At 35.7% G+C, this 11240-nt stretch overlaps 4 protein-coding genes across 8 annotated transcripts; 2 read left to right on the top strand and 2 right to left on the bottom strand.

The window, feature by feature from the left end:
* Positions 1 to 1074, bottom strand: LOC132197937 (DNA-directed RNA polymerases I, II, and III subunit RPABC2). Its single transcript, XM_059621560.1, has 4 exons — positions 981 to 1074; positions 850 to 913; positions 329 to 417; positions 1 to 276 (listed from the first exon to the last, which is right to left on the bottom strand). The coding sequence occupies exons 1-4, from the start codon at positions 1007 to 1009 to the stop codon at positions 66 to 68; spliced, it is 393 nt and encodes a 130-aa protein (XP_059477543.1). The 5' UTR covers positions 1010 to 1074; the 3' UTR covers positions 1 to 65.
* A 157-nt stretch (positions 1075 to 1231) lies between these two features.
* LOC132197936 (synaptogyrin) lies at positions 1232 to 3334 on the top strand. Its single transcript, XM_059621559.1, has 5 exons — positions 1232 to 1367; positions 1830 to 2067; positions 2118 to 2257; positions 2317 to 2482; positions 2718 to 3334. Exons 1-5 carry the CDS (start codon positions 1269 to 1271, stop codon positions 2750 to 2752), a joined length of 678 nt encoding a protein of 225 aa, XP_059477542.1. The 5' UTR covers positions 1232 to 1268; the 3' UTR covers positions 2753 to 3334.
* Positions 3335 to 3903: 569 nt separating this feature from the next.
* LOC132197932 (guanine nucleotide-binding protein G(o) subunit alpha-like) lies at positions 3904 to 7067 on the bottom strand. 3 transcript variants are annotated; one of them, XM_059621552.1, is made up of 9 exons: positions 6918 to 7067; positions 6593 to 6750; positions 5956 to 6103; positions 5696 to 5880; positions 5459 to 5619; positions 5273 to 5401; positions 5102 to 5216; positions 4867 to 5041; positions 3904 to 4798 (listed from the first exon to the last, which is right to left on the bottom strand). In XM_059621552.1, exons 3-9 carry the CDS (start codon positions 6077 to 6079, stop codon positions 4608 to 4610), a joined length of 1080 nt encoding a protein of 359 aa, XP_059477535.1. In that variant the 5' UTR covers positions 6080 to 6103; positions 6593 to 6750; positions 6918 to 7067; the 3' UTR covers positions 3904 to 4607. The 3 variants fall into 3 exon arrangements, with proteins under 3 accessions (XP_059477535.1, XP_059477533.1, XP_059477532.1); XM_059621550.1 differs by lacking the exon at positions 6918 to 7067 and adding an exon at positions 6838 to 6852; XM_059621549.1 differs by lacking the exons at positions 6593 to 6750; positions 6918 to 7067 and adding an exon at positions 6447 to 6570.
* LOC132197933 (putative RNA-binding protein Luc7-like 1) lies at positions 6963 to 11218 on the top strand. 3 transcript variants are annotated; one of them, XM_059621555.1, is made up of 8 exons: positions 7124 to 7142; positions 7544 to 7638; positions 8961 to 9064; positions 9635 to 9733; positions 10083 to 10202; positions 10257 to 10568; positions 10627 to 10823; positions 10879 to 11218. In XM_059621555.1, the coding sequence occupies exons 3-8, from the start codon at positions 9053 to 9055 to the stop codon at positions 10997 to 10999; spliced, it is 861 nt and encodes a 286-aa protein (XP_059477538.1). In that variant the 5' UTR covers positions 7124 to 7142; positions 7544 to 7638; positions 8961 to 9052; the 3' UTR covers positions 11000 to 11218. The 3 variants fall into 3 exon arrangements, with proteins under 3 accessions (XP_059477536.1, XP_059477537.1, XP_059477538.1); XM_059621553.1 differs by lacking the exon at positions 8961 to 9064 and having other exon boundaries at positions 6963 to 7142; XM_059621554.1 differs by having other exon boundaries at positions 7088 to 7142; positions 7544 to 9064.
* The last annotated feature ends 22 nt before the right edge of the window (positions 11219 to 11240 follow it).

The raw sequence follows: 11240 nt of genomic DNA, 5'->3' as shown, positions 1-11240 counted from the left end.
TCATGTTTAAATTTTAAGCTTTATTTCCCTTAAAAATATTGAATTAAAATTAAATGAACTGAAAGTTAATTGTCTGTTATGATCAACTCGTCAATGCCCCAATCTTCGTAGCTGCCATCGGGCAGGAACCGTCTGATGATGATAGGAATTTTTCTTTGCTTTAACTCTTTCATCGCAATTTGCAGAGGGTCTGTTTCACCGTCAAGCTCCACCATGACCGGCGCACACATAGCGATTTGCAACGCTCTTGTGCCCAACACTCTGGCCCGTTCATATCTGCAATGAGCTCCGAGTTAATCAGAGATGCGTCAAAAGTTTTTGTTCTTACTTTGTCATGTACGGCGTGGTGATTCTTTTGGACTTTTGTACCGCTAGAGCCTCGGCACTGCCGATCAACTCAATGTTTTCGCCCTCCTCCTAAGTAATTGAATACTTAATTAATTACTTACTTAGTTGCATTTCAATTAATTTTTAACATATTTCAATAAAATACCATTTTAAACAATAACAATCTATGTATCATAAGCGTAGTCAAATGCAAAATTAATTCACTTTTCCCTTTCTCGGTGAAAAATAAATTATGGTAAATAATAGGGTACAGAAATATTTTAACGGTATGAATTATGCGGTGAAAATCCATGCATGGTGTTTGTTAATAAATCGATTATTAATTATCATTGTGCAATTACAATTTTCTGAAACGACAGGGAGCAAACGCAAGAAGTGTCGCAGTTTTAGCACCAGTATTAATTCTGTGCAGAAACAAACCCAAAATGAAAAACGTGTAACCGGCAACGAAAACATCTAGAAGGAAAGCAAGCAAGGTCATTTTAGTGAACAGCTTCCTACCTCTTGCTGGTCCATCTCGTCGATGTTTTCGTCCTCCTCGACATCATCGAAGTCATCTCCAGGCCTGTAGGAACGAGTTTAAGTTATTAACATTTATACGACGAACAATATTCTCAAAAAATATAACTTACTCATCGTGATCAAACTCGTCGTCTGCCATTCTTGTTGTATGTTTTGTTTACAAATACAGAGCTACCAACTGAACACGAACAAGGATAATGGAAGGAAAGACTAGTCAATAGAACAACTCTGAATCATAAGTTTTTTTATTTTAAAGTGTAAACTTTTAGAAATTAATTAGATTATAAGGCTAAAAAAATAATTTTTATTATTTAAGCACTGTTTATTATAATTCACATTGATTTTGAACTTTTAAGGGGCACTTTAAATACCCTAGTCAAGCAGAACACCTGTCAAAAATGGAGGGTGGAGCGTACGGAGGTGGAAAAGCGGGTGGTGCTTTCGACCCCATCCAGTTTGTTCAGAGGCCTCAGGTCATCCTCAGGGCACTTTGTTTGGTATGACCTTCGACTTATTTTCTAACTTTCATCGATTCCTACCCTTTCTTTGGTTGAAATCGGCTCCAATGTAACCATTGATTTTTGGCCTATGTTTTCGCCATTGTGGCTCTCAATATTGATTTTTCTTATGTGTAGCCCATTTTCAAGATTGTTTTTCTTTGAACTCCGCAGGCCTTTTCTTGTTTCTGAGAATCCTCTAGGTCCAATTTTTTTTCTTTGAAACAACTCTGCCAATACACTATAAAATCAAAATTCGAACAAAACAAAAAACCTGGATTTTAGATTTAAAAAGACCAAAGGGGTTTGATTTGCGTTGTATATATGTATGATATGTATATCAATGTAATTAAAATATATCCTTTTGCTATGGTCTCGGGAAAAAAGAATATTTTATTTATTAAAAACTGTTGATAACAACAATTAACAATTATTAATTATTGTTATTTTTTGTAATTACAGCTATTTGCCATCATAGTTTTTGGATGCATCTCTTCTCAAGGCTGGAGATTTGACAATGAAACTAACAAAGAAGTTTGCCTATACAACAATGACTCCGGCGCCTGCAACTATGGCACCTTCATTGGAGTCATGGCATTCCTGGCTTCCATCATTTTCCTGGTTGGAGAATTTCTTTTCGAACAAATGTCATCTGTCAAAACCAGGAAACATTTTGTTCTCGGTGACCTGGGATTTTCTGGTATTTCAGTTCAATTTTATGAGAAATTTAAAATTAAAAATTGTTTAAAGGTTTCTGGGCCTTTTTGTACTTCATCGGCTTTTGTTACTTGGCCAATCAATGGAGCGATGCAGAAACCCCCGAAGGAGGCTATGGTGTGAGCAATGTGCAGGCTGCTATAACATTCTGCTTCTTTTCTATCTTTTCTTGGGTAATTTGAATTAAAATTAATTTCAAACCATAAATAATTATATTATAATCACATAATAGGCTGGATGTGCCTGGTTTGCATTCCAAAGGTTCAAGCAAGGCACTGCAGCTGCCTTTAACTCGAGCTACGAAGCAGATCCTGCTGTTAACCAAGCTGGCTACTCTTCTTACCCTGATGCTGAAGTTGGTGGCTACAATGAACCTCCCTTCTCAGGAAACAATCAAGGTATATTCATTACTCAAGTTAAGACAATCATATCATATATATAAAAGGTTTTTGTTACTTTAATTGACTTTGATTATATCGGATTATTTTAAGGAAATTTTTTTGGTTGCTCGATTTAATTAAGGATTCATGCTAAATTTTTTATGGAATGTTTTAAATATTTTTGATATATATTTTATATTTAATGCAGTGTATTAGTTGTATTATCTATTCATGTGTAATTTCATTGTTGTAGGTTCAATGGGAGATTACTCTGCTCCGACGTATTAAATTCATTGCAGAGTATGGTCGACCAAGAGATAAAAACACCGTAAGTATGAAAATATAAGTGCGGTCTGTACTTTCTCCATTCCCAGATCTCTCATTGTAAATTGCTAAGTTGGTGTCAGGCTGGGTTTTAGAACAAAACAATACATAAGAGTAAGACGCCTGATAGTGTTGAATTTTCTTGTATTTATTTGCAAAATTCATTAACGATCTGCCGTTTAAACGGCCTGTACATTTATTCGGCTGCTATTATCCTGGAGCAAGAAAAACTGTTTTGAAATTTTTAGAACACTGTTAACTAGCGAGAAAATTTCACGTTTGTTAATGTAAGCGTATATTTACTCAAGCACAACGGAATTATAACAAAAATGCTAATCTTGCATCACAGTCATTAAGAAATTATTAACCCTATAATAATTTTGGACTGAACGATAACTAGTCTGTATTATATTTATATTATTTAAGTCATGAATTATTTTGGCTTTAAAACTGTGATTTAATTAGCTCCAAAATGTTGCTAGCATATCATTAATTTTGCCATTTCATTTGCTCACAGCGCTTAATCTCTAAGTTACCAAAAATCAATTTTATTTTATTGATAGCCAATCAATATGCTACTATGAATATGGAATCCAGATTCGTGAAGTTGGTGGCAGTATCTATCTAATTTACATGTTCTACTCAAATGTGTAGAAAATGAGAGATGATATAATAGTAAAACGATTTGATGTTAGATAGCAATAAAATACAAACAATAATACATCAGATATTATTCAAATTCAATAATCTGAAAGGTTAAATGATATATATTATATATTTTGCCTCCAAATGTAATTATGAATAACTGTATTAAAAAAAAATGTTGTTTCTATTATTTACTTGAGTACATGATATTTTCAACAAAAAGATGCCATAAAAATGCACTGAGTACATCCATAGTATTTTACAACTACTGTCACAAAATAATTTCAATTTCGTGAATATGTGCATCTAAAATGTGTTCGACTTGTTCATTGGAAAAAAATTTAAATTGATAGTTACCAAACCATCTCAATTAATGCTCCTAAACAAATTTGAAAACCTCAAGTCATTCTACCTGGTTCAGCCATAGGCAGGTAGTTTGCACAGCTGTAATTTTTCGGCAAAAATAAAAGATTTTCATGTTGAAATCAGCTACAATATTTATTCATTGTTATTATTTCATATTTTATGTACATTTAATTTATTCAACTAAGACTAATTCTACTCAAAACCTCTTGAAATTTCCTCTACCAAATATTCAGATTGAAAAGTAAAAAACTACTAATTAATTCAAAGTTCAAGTTGGGGACATTAGATTGGCTAAAAGAACTAAATTGCCATTAAAAAATAATAAAATTCCGCTTGAGAGATTATTAATAGATCTGATTATGAATGAGATGAGATAAAATATGTTCATTTTTGTGATGTGATACAATTCAATTCATTTTAATCAATCAGCAGCATCTTTCAGTCTTGGAAAATGTAAAGATGAAGATTTTAGCGAGATCAAAATTTTTCGTACTAAGTAATCATTTACAGCGCGGTTTAAAAAAAACATGAGATTCGCAAGAGGCCGGCAGTATTATAATATATTTCATGTGACAAAAATTATACCAATATAATCCCACTCTTGAATCATCATATTCCCTTTATGCAAGAGACTAAAAAACAATTCATGAAAGAATGCTGGATGGCATTTTAGTATCACAGACAATTACCAAAAAATGAACCGATTCAATAAAACAAGCAAGGCCGACTAATAAAAAAAAAGGAAAAATGGTATATTCTCTAGGAATTTTGTACCTCAAAATTTAAAAGTACTCTACATAACACAGGTTCAAAGCAAAGTAACCTGCTTGATATTTTTCTTAAGAACGCTGTCTATTACTCCTTGGATTACTGCCTGAACATTGGCCGTATCAGTAGCTGTGATGAAATGACTTGAAACGCCCCTTGAAGGATTTGTGTTGCAAAGAGCGAATTTATGCTGGATGAACAGAGCCGCCCTGTCCACATCACAGTCGGGTCCTGCAATTTGCGCACAAAGAAATCAAGTTAACTAACTTTAAATATTATTTTTCCACATTAGATTGAACCTTTGAATTCTGCAAAGTAAGTTTTCAGGTGCCTTCCAGAGTAGAGAATCTTTTCTCGAAAGAGATCGTACTTGTTTAGGAACAACAAAAAAGCAGCATCTTTAAAAAATCGGTTGTTGACGATTTGGGAAAACAGGTTCAGACTCTCTTCCAGCCTGTTAACATCTGGATCCTCCTGAAAAATTTGTAGAATTATTTATGATGATAATCGCATTATTATTTTTTTTATACGCACCACCAATGTCATGTCGTACCCACTAAGGGCCACAACAAAAAGCACCGCTTTGACATCATCGAAGCAGTAAATCCATTTCCGTCTTTGAGATCGCTGACCACCCACATCAAACATTCTAAAAATCAGTTAGCCAGTTATTTGAATTTGAATTCTTTCTTTTATAATTAATACCGGATAATGTTATCATTTAACTTGAAGTGCGTCTCAATAACACCATGCGTCCGCACCCTTGCTCTTAAAACGTCAGTAGGTGTTGGAACATACTTTTCATTGCAGATTCGCTCCATGTTTTCAAACAAACTAAGATAAAAATTAATTTATTAATGCACGATAAACAATTTGCTAAAAGTTTATTACTAGATGGCCGAGTCATTCAACTCGTACTCATATCCTCTCGCCACTGCCAGACGAACCCCTCGGTCCTGCCAGAGGGCATGCAAAGAGGATATCACGCTTGGAATCATTGTCATCATCTTGTCTAGAGAACTAAATGTAGAGAGGACCATCTGAGCATGAGCCTATAAAGGAGAAACAAAAATATACAATTTATTTAAGTTTAAAAAGAACAAGAATGGTATTATCTTGTATCTTTACCTTATTTCTTGCGCTTTGTAAATTTATACGAAGTAGCCCCATTCCAGCAAGGACATACTTCATTGAGGACAAAAGATTGTCTCTAATAGTGGGTGCAAAGCTAAGCAACTCGTCACGAGTAAATCCATCGCTGTGAATTATTTTCATTTGTTTCACTAGTGTACTCTTTCCACTCTCGCCGGCTCCTGATTGTGAAAATTGGATATCAGCGCGTTAAAAATTATTTATAATTTATAATAATAAATAGAGCGATTTTGTACCGAGGAGTAATATTTTGATGACATTGCTCTCGCTCTTGGCAAACGCTTGGAGTTGTTTGTCTATTTCGTTACTTCTCCGTTTCGCCAAAGCTTCTTCTCGGTCAAGTGTTAAACATCCACCCATTGTGTTGTCATTGCTCCACAATACCTGCAAAGTTTCATAATAAGTTCAGGTTTTTATCTAAAATAACAAAAAATATTATACAGTGCCATAAAATGTGTTTCCTTTTAAGTCCGACTCGAAAAAATTCAAATAAAGATGATAAATAAATTTACTGCTCGTCCTAATAAGCTTTGTACCAAATTTTATTTATTGATTAAAGTAATAATCACAGAAAAAGAAATAAAATTATATTTTTTCCCTGCAAAAGTGCAATGCACACTATTGCATTTTAAATTAGTCATCCCAGTGAATGAGGAAATGCGCGAAAAAATAACCAGCTCCTGGCAAAAAGCACGCGATCACGCCTAAAGTAATTACTGGTATTTACCTGGATGTCAGTAAAACTCCATTTAAAGTGCAAATGTGCACATGATGGCAATAAAATTGAAAAAAAATATCACGGCATGGGAACCGCACGCGAATGTTTTGCTCGTCTTGTGATATGACGCCAAAAATGAGCCAATCGATGCTTACCTGGGAGGTTTGTTTTCTCAGGTTTCTTCGGTAGAGGGCTCACGGATCACCTTTCAAGGCCAACCTGAGAGGAAACCTGCTTTCCTGTTTTGCCGCTGTACCATGTACCATTAATTTGTTGAATTCAGCGCTCCACTAAATTCTTCAATCTCTTTGTTCTGTAATTGAAATCTTAATCTTAATACACATAACTCTGCTCACTGGGGATTATTAGTTGAAAAATAAATTATCAATTCAATTCTGACAGGAAAGTTTAAAAAGTGAAATAGATTGCAGCAGCAAAACCCCCTTCTAAAAGGCGCGCCGCGCTCTTTTTTTCACTTACCCCACTCCAGCACTTTGGAGCTTCGCTAAAATTCAGCTTGTCAACTAGTGGCGTGACAGTCGTTATTTGTGTCCGGAGAGAGACCGGACGCTTTTTTTTCTTCGAGTTAAAAAGTCGGGGAATTTTCGTTCATCAAAGTCTATACCGACTTGCCACACTACAATATGTCGGCCCACGATCAAATCAGGGCCATGCTGGACCAGTTGATGGGAACTGGACGCAATGGTAAGTGAAGAACCGACCCATTTTTTGGGTCATAGTTCGAGATGTTTCGTCGCAACATGGCGGCTACTAATCGATTATGATTCTGATAATTTCGCATGCTGTGCTGTGCTGTACGATGTTCGTTGCAATTCGTAGCAGAATTTGCAAAAACCCATTTTTTTTATTCTACATATTATGTGTTTTGAATAAGACTGCATAGTAATATTATTGCAAGCACCCGCTTCCCTCAGACATGTCGCCAAAACGTTGGGGGGAGTAAATTTAGTCTCATATTTACGCCCCTTTTCCATTCAATTTGAAACTATTTTTCTGATAATTTTTTTTTAATTACTACTAAATAATTATTTACAATACATAATTCTTCGAGATATTAAATGGAAATTTCCCATTCTGCATTTCAGGCGAAAACAGCAAGTTCCAGGTGAAGTTCTCGGACAGTAAAGTATGCAAGAGTTTTCTCCTGGGTTGCTGCCCTCACGAAATTCTCTGCTCGACGGTGAGTATTTCATGTTCCAAATGGTGCCATGGGGTTTATTCGACGGACTTTTTTTGGAAATCAGAGAAATGTTTTAAAAGACTGCACAATTCAATTTGATCACGACTTTCTGCAGTGCTTGCAGGGATATGGGTTGAGTTGTCATGATGCTCACACAATTCACATAAATCTGTGTACGTATATCTAAATCAAGTGTGTGCAAATCTTTGCTGCAATGCCTTTAAAAATAATAATTTTTTCAACAAAAGACTAATTAAATTAAAAATAAAAAAATTAAAAATGGGGCATTTGGCAAAGTGCGCACACTGTTTTTGCTCGAAAATTGATATTGGAAAATGCACAAGAAAGAATTCCTCGTATTGGTGCGTATCCAGCAAAATGCTCAATTTTTTCTCTATCTCTCTCTCCTTTTGAAGAGTCAACCTCTTGACAAATTTTGGTGACAGAGAGCAATCAATCTTTTGATCAATTATGTTTCTTGTGTGCTGTCAGTTGGGTGAGTTTTTCTTTTCCATGTATTGTTTTTATAGGGATTTGTTCATTAAACATAAATTAATTGGTTTGGTAAGTACCAAAAGCGCCCCTTCGAAAGCAAACGAACCCCCCATCCATTCCCGATATCCGTTTAAGAGAGCAAAATTTGGTAAGTAAAACATAATAACATGAGATAGCGAAACGAGCCAATGATACAAAGCTAAAGAGAAACGTACGTAAATTTAAAATAAATAAATGCCGATCGATTGATTTCTGTAAGTAAACTCTTGAAAGTATGGCGGTGCATGTCACTATGAATATTAGGTTGTAATCAGAGCCAACTACTTGTTGCCAAGACCTCTCTCTATCACCGTGAGTAATTCTGATTAATTCCTTCAGACAGGGTGTTTATGTAGCAAAATAATAATAATTTAACATTAAACTTCTCTGACGACTCGTAAAATCACGCTACCTTTTGGTGCCCTTGGTCCAAATAATTACCGACGTAGGATTTATTTTATTTAATGTTTGATCAATCCGCGGCAATTTAAAAATTGCTTCATTCTATATTTATGAATTTTATTTTAGTTTAAACCGGTTTAAACAGTCTATCATTTCTTTCTTCTTATTGAAATTGAATAAAATAAAATGCATTATTAATTAATACATAAAATTTTTCTGACCATAAAAAAACATTGTTTAGTGATATTTTTCATGAGTTATTTTTTTAATTAAAAAATAATATATATTTGCTCCAAGGGTGCCATGAAAGGTCAGCGAACTTTGTAACACCTGAATGATTATTATTCTACTGATTGGGAAAGGCTCTGAAATTTCGGATAGTGTAGGTGGGGCGAGAGACAACCTCTATAACGCTGCACACCATCCCTCATTCGGTTGACAACTGCCGAGATGCGCCAATTTGAGTCTTCAATGTCAGATGATGTTGGCTGTAAGTTCAATTCCGATGCTGCTAGGGACCTCTAAAGAATAATAAATCAGTATTATAATAAGTGTAGACAGCTGGCAGGGTACCGATCCGGGAAGGAACAAAAAGCTCTCTAATTTTTAAAAGTTATTGCATGTCAAAAATAATTAAAGCGCCCCTCCTGAGAAAAAATGATCTTGTTCAACTTAATTTTCCTCATCATAATTGTGCTGTCTACCAAAATGCACACACACGTTTGCTATTTTCTGCGGGTTGTGTGGTTACTTGATATGATTATGTTTTTGGTTCATTACTTTTTCCAAAAGCTTCAGTGGGTCAGCAGTCGTTTTGATTTGATTGACACTTCTGTCTATATTATCCTTCTCATCAGTTTGATTATGTGTGATTTTTGCAGGAGAAATATTTGCTTATACAAGTTTCCAAAGATCCCCTTTGTCCCAAATATATTATATAAAAAATAGACCCATTGGTCCAACCTGCCTCTTTGAATATAAATATTTTATTCACTAAGATAAATGGAATTCTATCAAAACGCCATCTGGAGCTTTTGCTAATTTGCTGTTTTGTCCACAGCGCATGGACCTTGGTGAATGCCCGAAGATCCATGATTTGGCTCTACGGGCCGACTACGAACAGGCCAGCTCGGGAAAAGACTACTATTATGATATTGACGTAAGTATTTATTCCCCCAATCTGTTCAAAATGCTTCCGTTTCACGATATTGATCTACCACAGCTTCCTGTGGTATTGCTTTTCCAAACTTCCTGCACAATTCGCAATTTGAGGGGCCCACAACACTTTAAAAAATTCTAGCACAATGAAATTTATTCCTGGTTATTATTCGTTAAATTTGATCATATAAGTTGCAAAAATTTCAAGAGAATGAAAAAGATAATTCAATATATTCTATGATCATATCTTCAATTTTTGGTTTTTATATTTGAAAAACCCAATACCCATTATAGTGAATAAATTAAAATAATGTGTTGATATGTGATTTTTAAAATTTTGCTCTTTACAGGCCACTGAACATCTTCAGACCTTCATTTCTGACTGTGACCGGCGGACTGAACTGGCTAAACAACGTCTAGCTGAAACCCAAGAAGAACTTTCAGCCGAGGTTGCAGCAAAAGCCAACAAAGCAAGTTAAAAATGTGGCAAATTAGGTATTATCTAATTAATTTTTACTCTAAAGGTACATGAGCTGGCAGAGCAAATTGGCAAGCAGCTTGCCAAAGCTGAGCAAATGGGTGCCGAAGGTTTCGTGGAGGAGAGCATGAAGTTGATGGAGGAAGTCGAAGATTTGCGCAAAAAGAAACTGGCTGCCGAGCAGGAGTACCGCAACTCTATGCCTGCCTCGAGCTACCAGCAGCAAAAGTTGCGAGTGTGCGAGGTGTGCTCTGCATATTTGGGCATCCATGACAATGACCGCCGCCTCGCTGATCACTTTGGTGGCAAACTCCACTTGGGATTTATTAAAATTCGAGAAAAGCTTTCGGAGTTACAGGTTTGCTAATTTGATTTAAATAAAATTTATTTGGGAACTAACTTTACCATCTCGATAGGAAACTATGGAAGAACGGCGACAGAAGAAAAAAGATGACCGGGATAAGGAGAGAGAGGATAGAGATATTGACCGCGGCGATCGTGGAATAAGCAGGGACAATGACCGGCCTGCTCGATTCACCAGGCGGTCCAAAAGCCGAGAAAGGTCTCGTCGCAAGTCTAAGACTCGTTCCCGTTCTCGAAGCCACGAGAGAAAGTAAAATTAAAGCATTACTTTAGATAAGAGTGTTAACAGAAGCAAATTCCAATAGGCGCAGGTCTCGTAGCCGCAGCAGGGACAGGAAGCGCAGATCCCGTTCTAGGGACAGACGCCGCTCTAGGTCAAATGACCGTCGCAGGCGAGACAAGGACCGTTATAATGGCAAGCACTAAATTCTTCCAACTGACAAGAGATATCATTCAGTTTGCATTTTGATTTGTAACAGTTCCCAGTTTAAAGTGTGAATTTTTTGTAAGTATCATAAAAATTGTCTTCTAGCTGAAGTCTGCAGCATGACGAGTTGTTCCAATGTCAGTCAAAATGCACATTGTGTTTATTTAGTTTGTATAAAATGTATCTTGCATCTGAATAAATAATCAAGCCAAATCTTACTCACATGGTGTGTCATTTAAT

Source organism: Neocloeon triangulifer, unplaced genomic scaffold (assembly GCF_031216515.1).
Source record: "Neocloeon triangulifer isolate White Clay Creek 2 clone unplaced genomic scaffold, ASM3121651v1 ptg000012l, whole genome shotgun sequence".
Lineage (NCBI taxonomy): Eukaryota > Metazoa > Arthropoda > Insecta > Ephemeroptera > Baetidae > Neocloeon > Neocloeon triangulifer.
This window is presented reverse-complemented; position numbering and strand designations above follow the sequence as displayed.

What these genes read in the sequence shown, in the direction of transcription:
- LOC132197937 (XM_059621560.1), bottom strand. Translation starts at nt 1,009, where the DNA reads ATGGCAGACGACGAGTTTGATCACGATGA. An exon ending in ACGAGATGGACCAGCAAGAG is followed by an intron (nt 418 to 849) that starts GTAGGAAGCTGT and finishes TCAATTACTTAG; the next exon opens with GAGGAGGGCGAAAACATTGA. An exon ending in ACCACGCCGTACATGACAAA is followed by an intron (nt 277 to 328) that starts GTAAGAACAAAA and finishes AGCTCATTGCAG; the next exon opens with ATATGAACGGGCCAGAGTGT.
- LOC132197936 (XM_059621559.1), top strand. Translation starts at nt 1,269, where the DNA reads ATGGAGGGTGGAGCGTACGGAGGTGGAAAAGCGGGTGGTGCTTTCGAC. An exon ending in TCCTCAGGGCACTTTGTTTG is followed by an intron (nt 1,368 to 1,829) that starts GTATGACCTTCG and finishes TTGTAATTACAG; the next exon opens with CTATTTGCCATCATAGTTTT. An exon ending in CGGTGACCTGGGATTTTCTG is followed by an intron (nt 2,068 to 2,117) that starts GTATTTCAGTTC and finishes AATTGTTTAAAG; the next exon opens with GTTTCTGGGCCTTTTTGTAC.
- LOC132197932 (XM_059621552.1), bottom strand. Translation starts at nt 6,079, where the DNA reads ATGGGTGGATGTTTAACACTTGACCGAGAAGAAGCTTTGGCGAAACGG. An exon ending in CATCAAAATATTACTCCTCG is followed by an intron (nt 5,881 to 5,955) that starts GTACAAAATCGC and finishes TTTCACAATCAG; the next exon opens with GAGCCGGCGAGAGTGGAAAG. An exon ending in TTGAATGACTCGGCCATCTA is followed by an intron (nt 5,402 to 5,458) that starts GTAATAAACTTT and finishes TTTTTATCTTAG; the next exon opens with TTTGTTTGAAAACATGGAGC.
- LOC132197933 (XM_059621553.1), top strand. Translation starts at nt 7,082, where the DNA reads ATGTCGGCCCACGATCAAATCAGGGCCATGCTGGACCAGTTGATGGGA. An exon ending in GATGGGAACTGGACGCAATG is followed by an intron (nt 7,143 to 7,543) that starts GTAAGTGAAGAA and finishes TCTGCATTTCAG; the next exon opens with GCGAAAACAGCAAGTTCCAG. An exon ending in ACTACTATTATGATATTGAC is followed by an intron (nt 9,734 to 10,082) that starts GTAAGTATTTAT and finishes TGCTCTTTACAG; the next exon opens with GCCACTGAACATCTTCAGAC.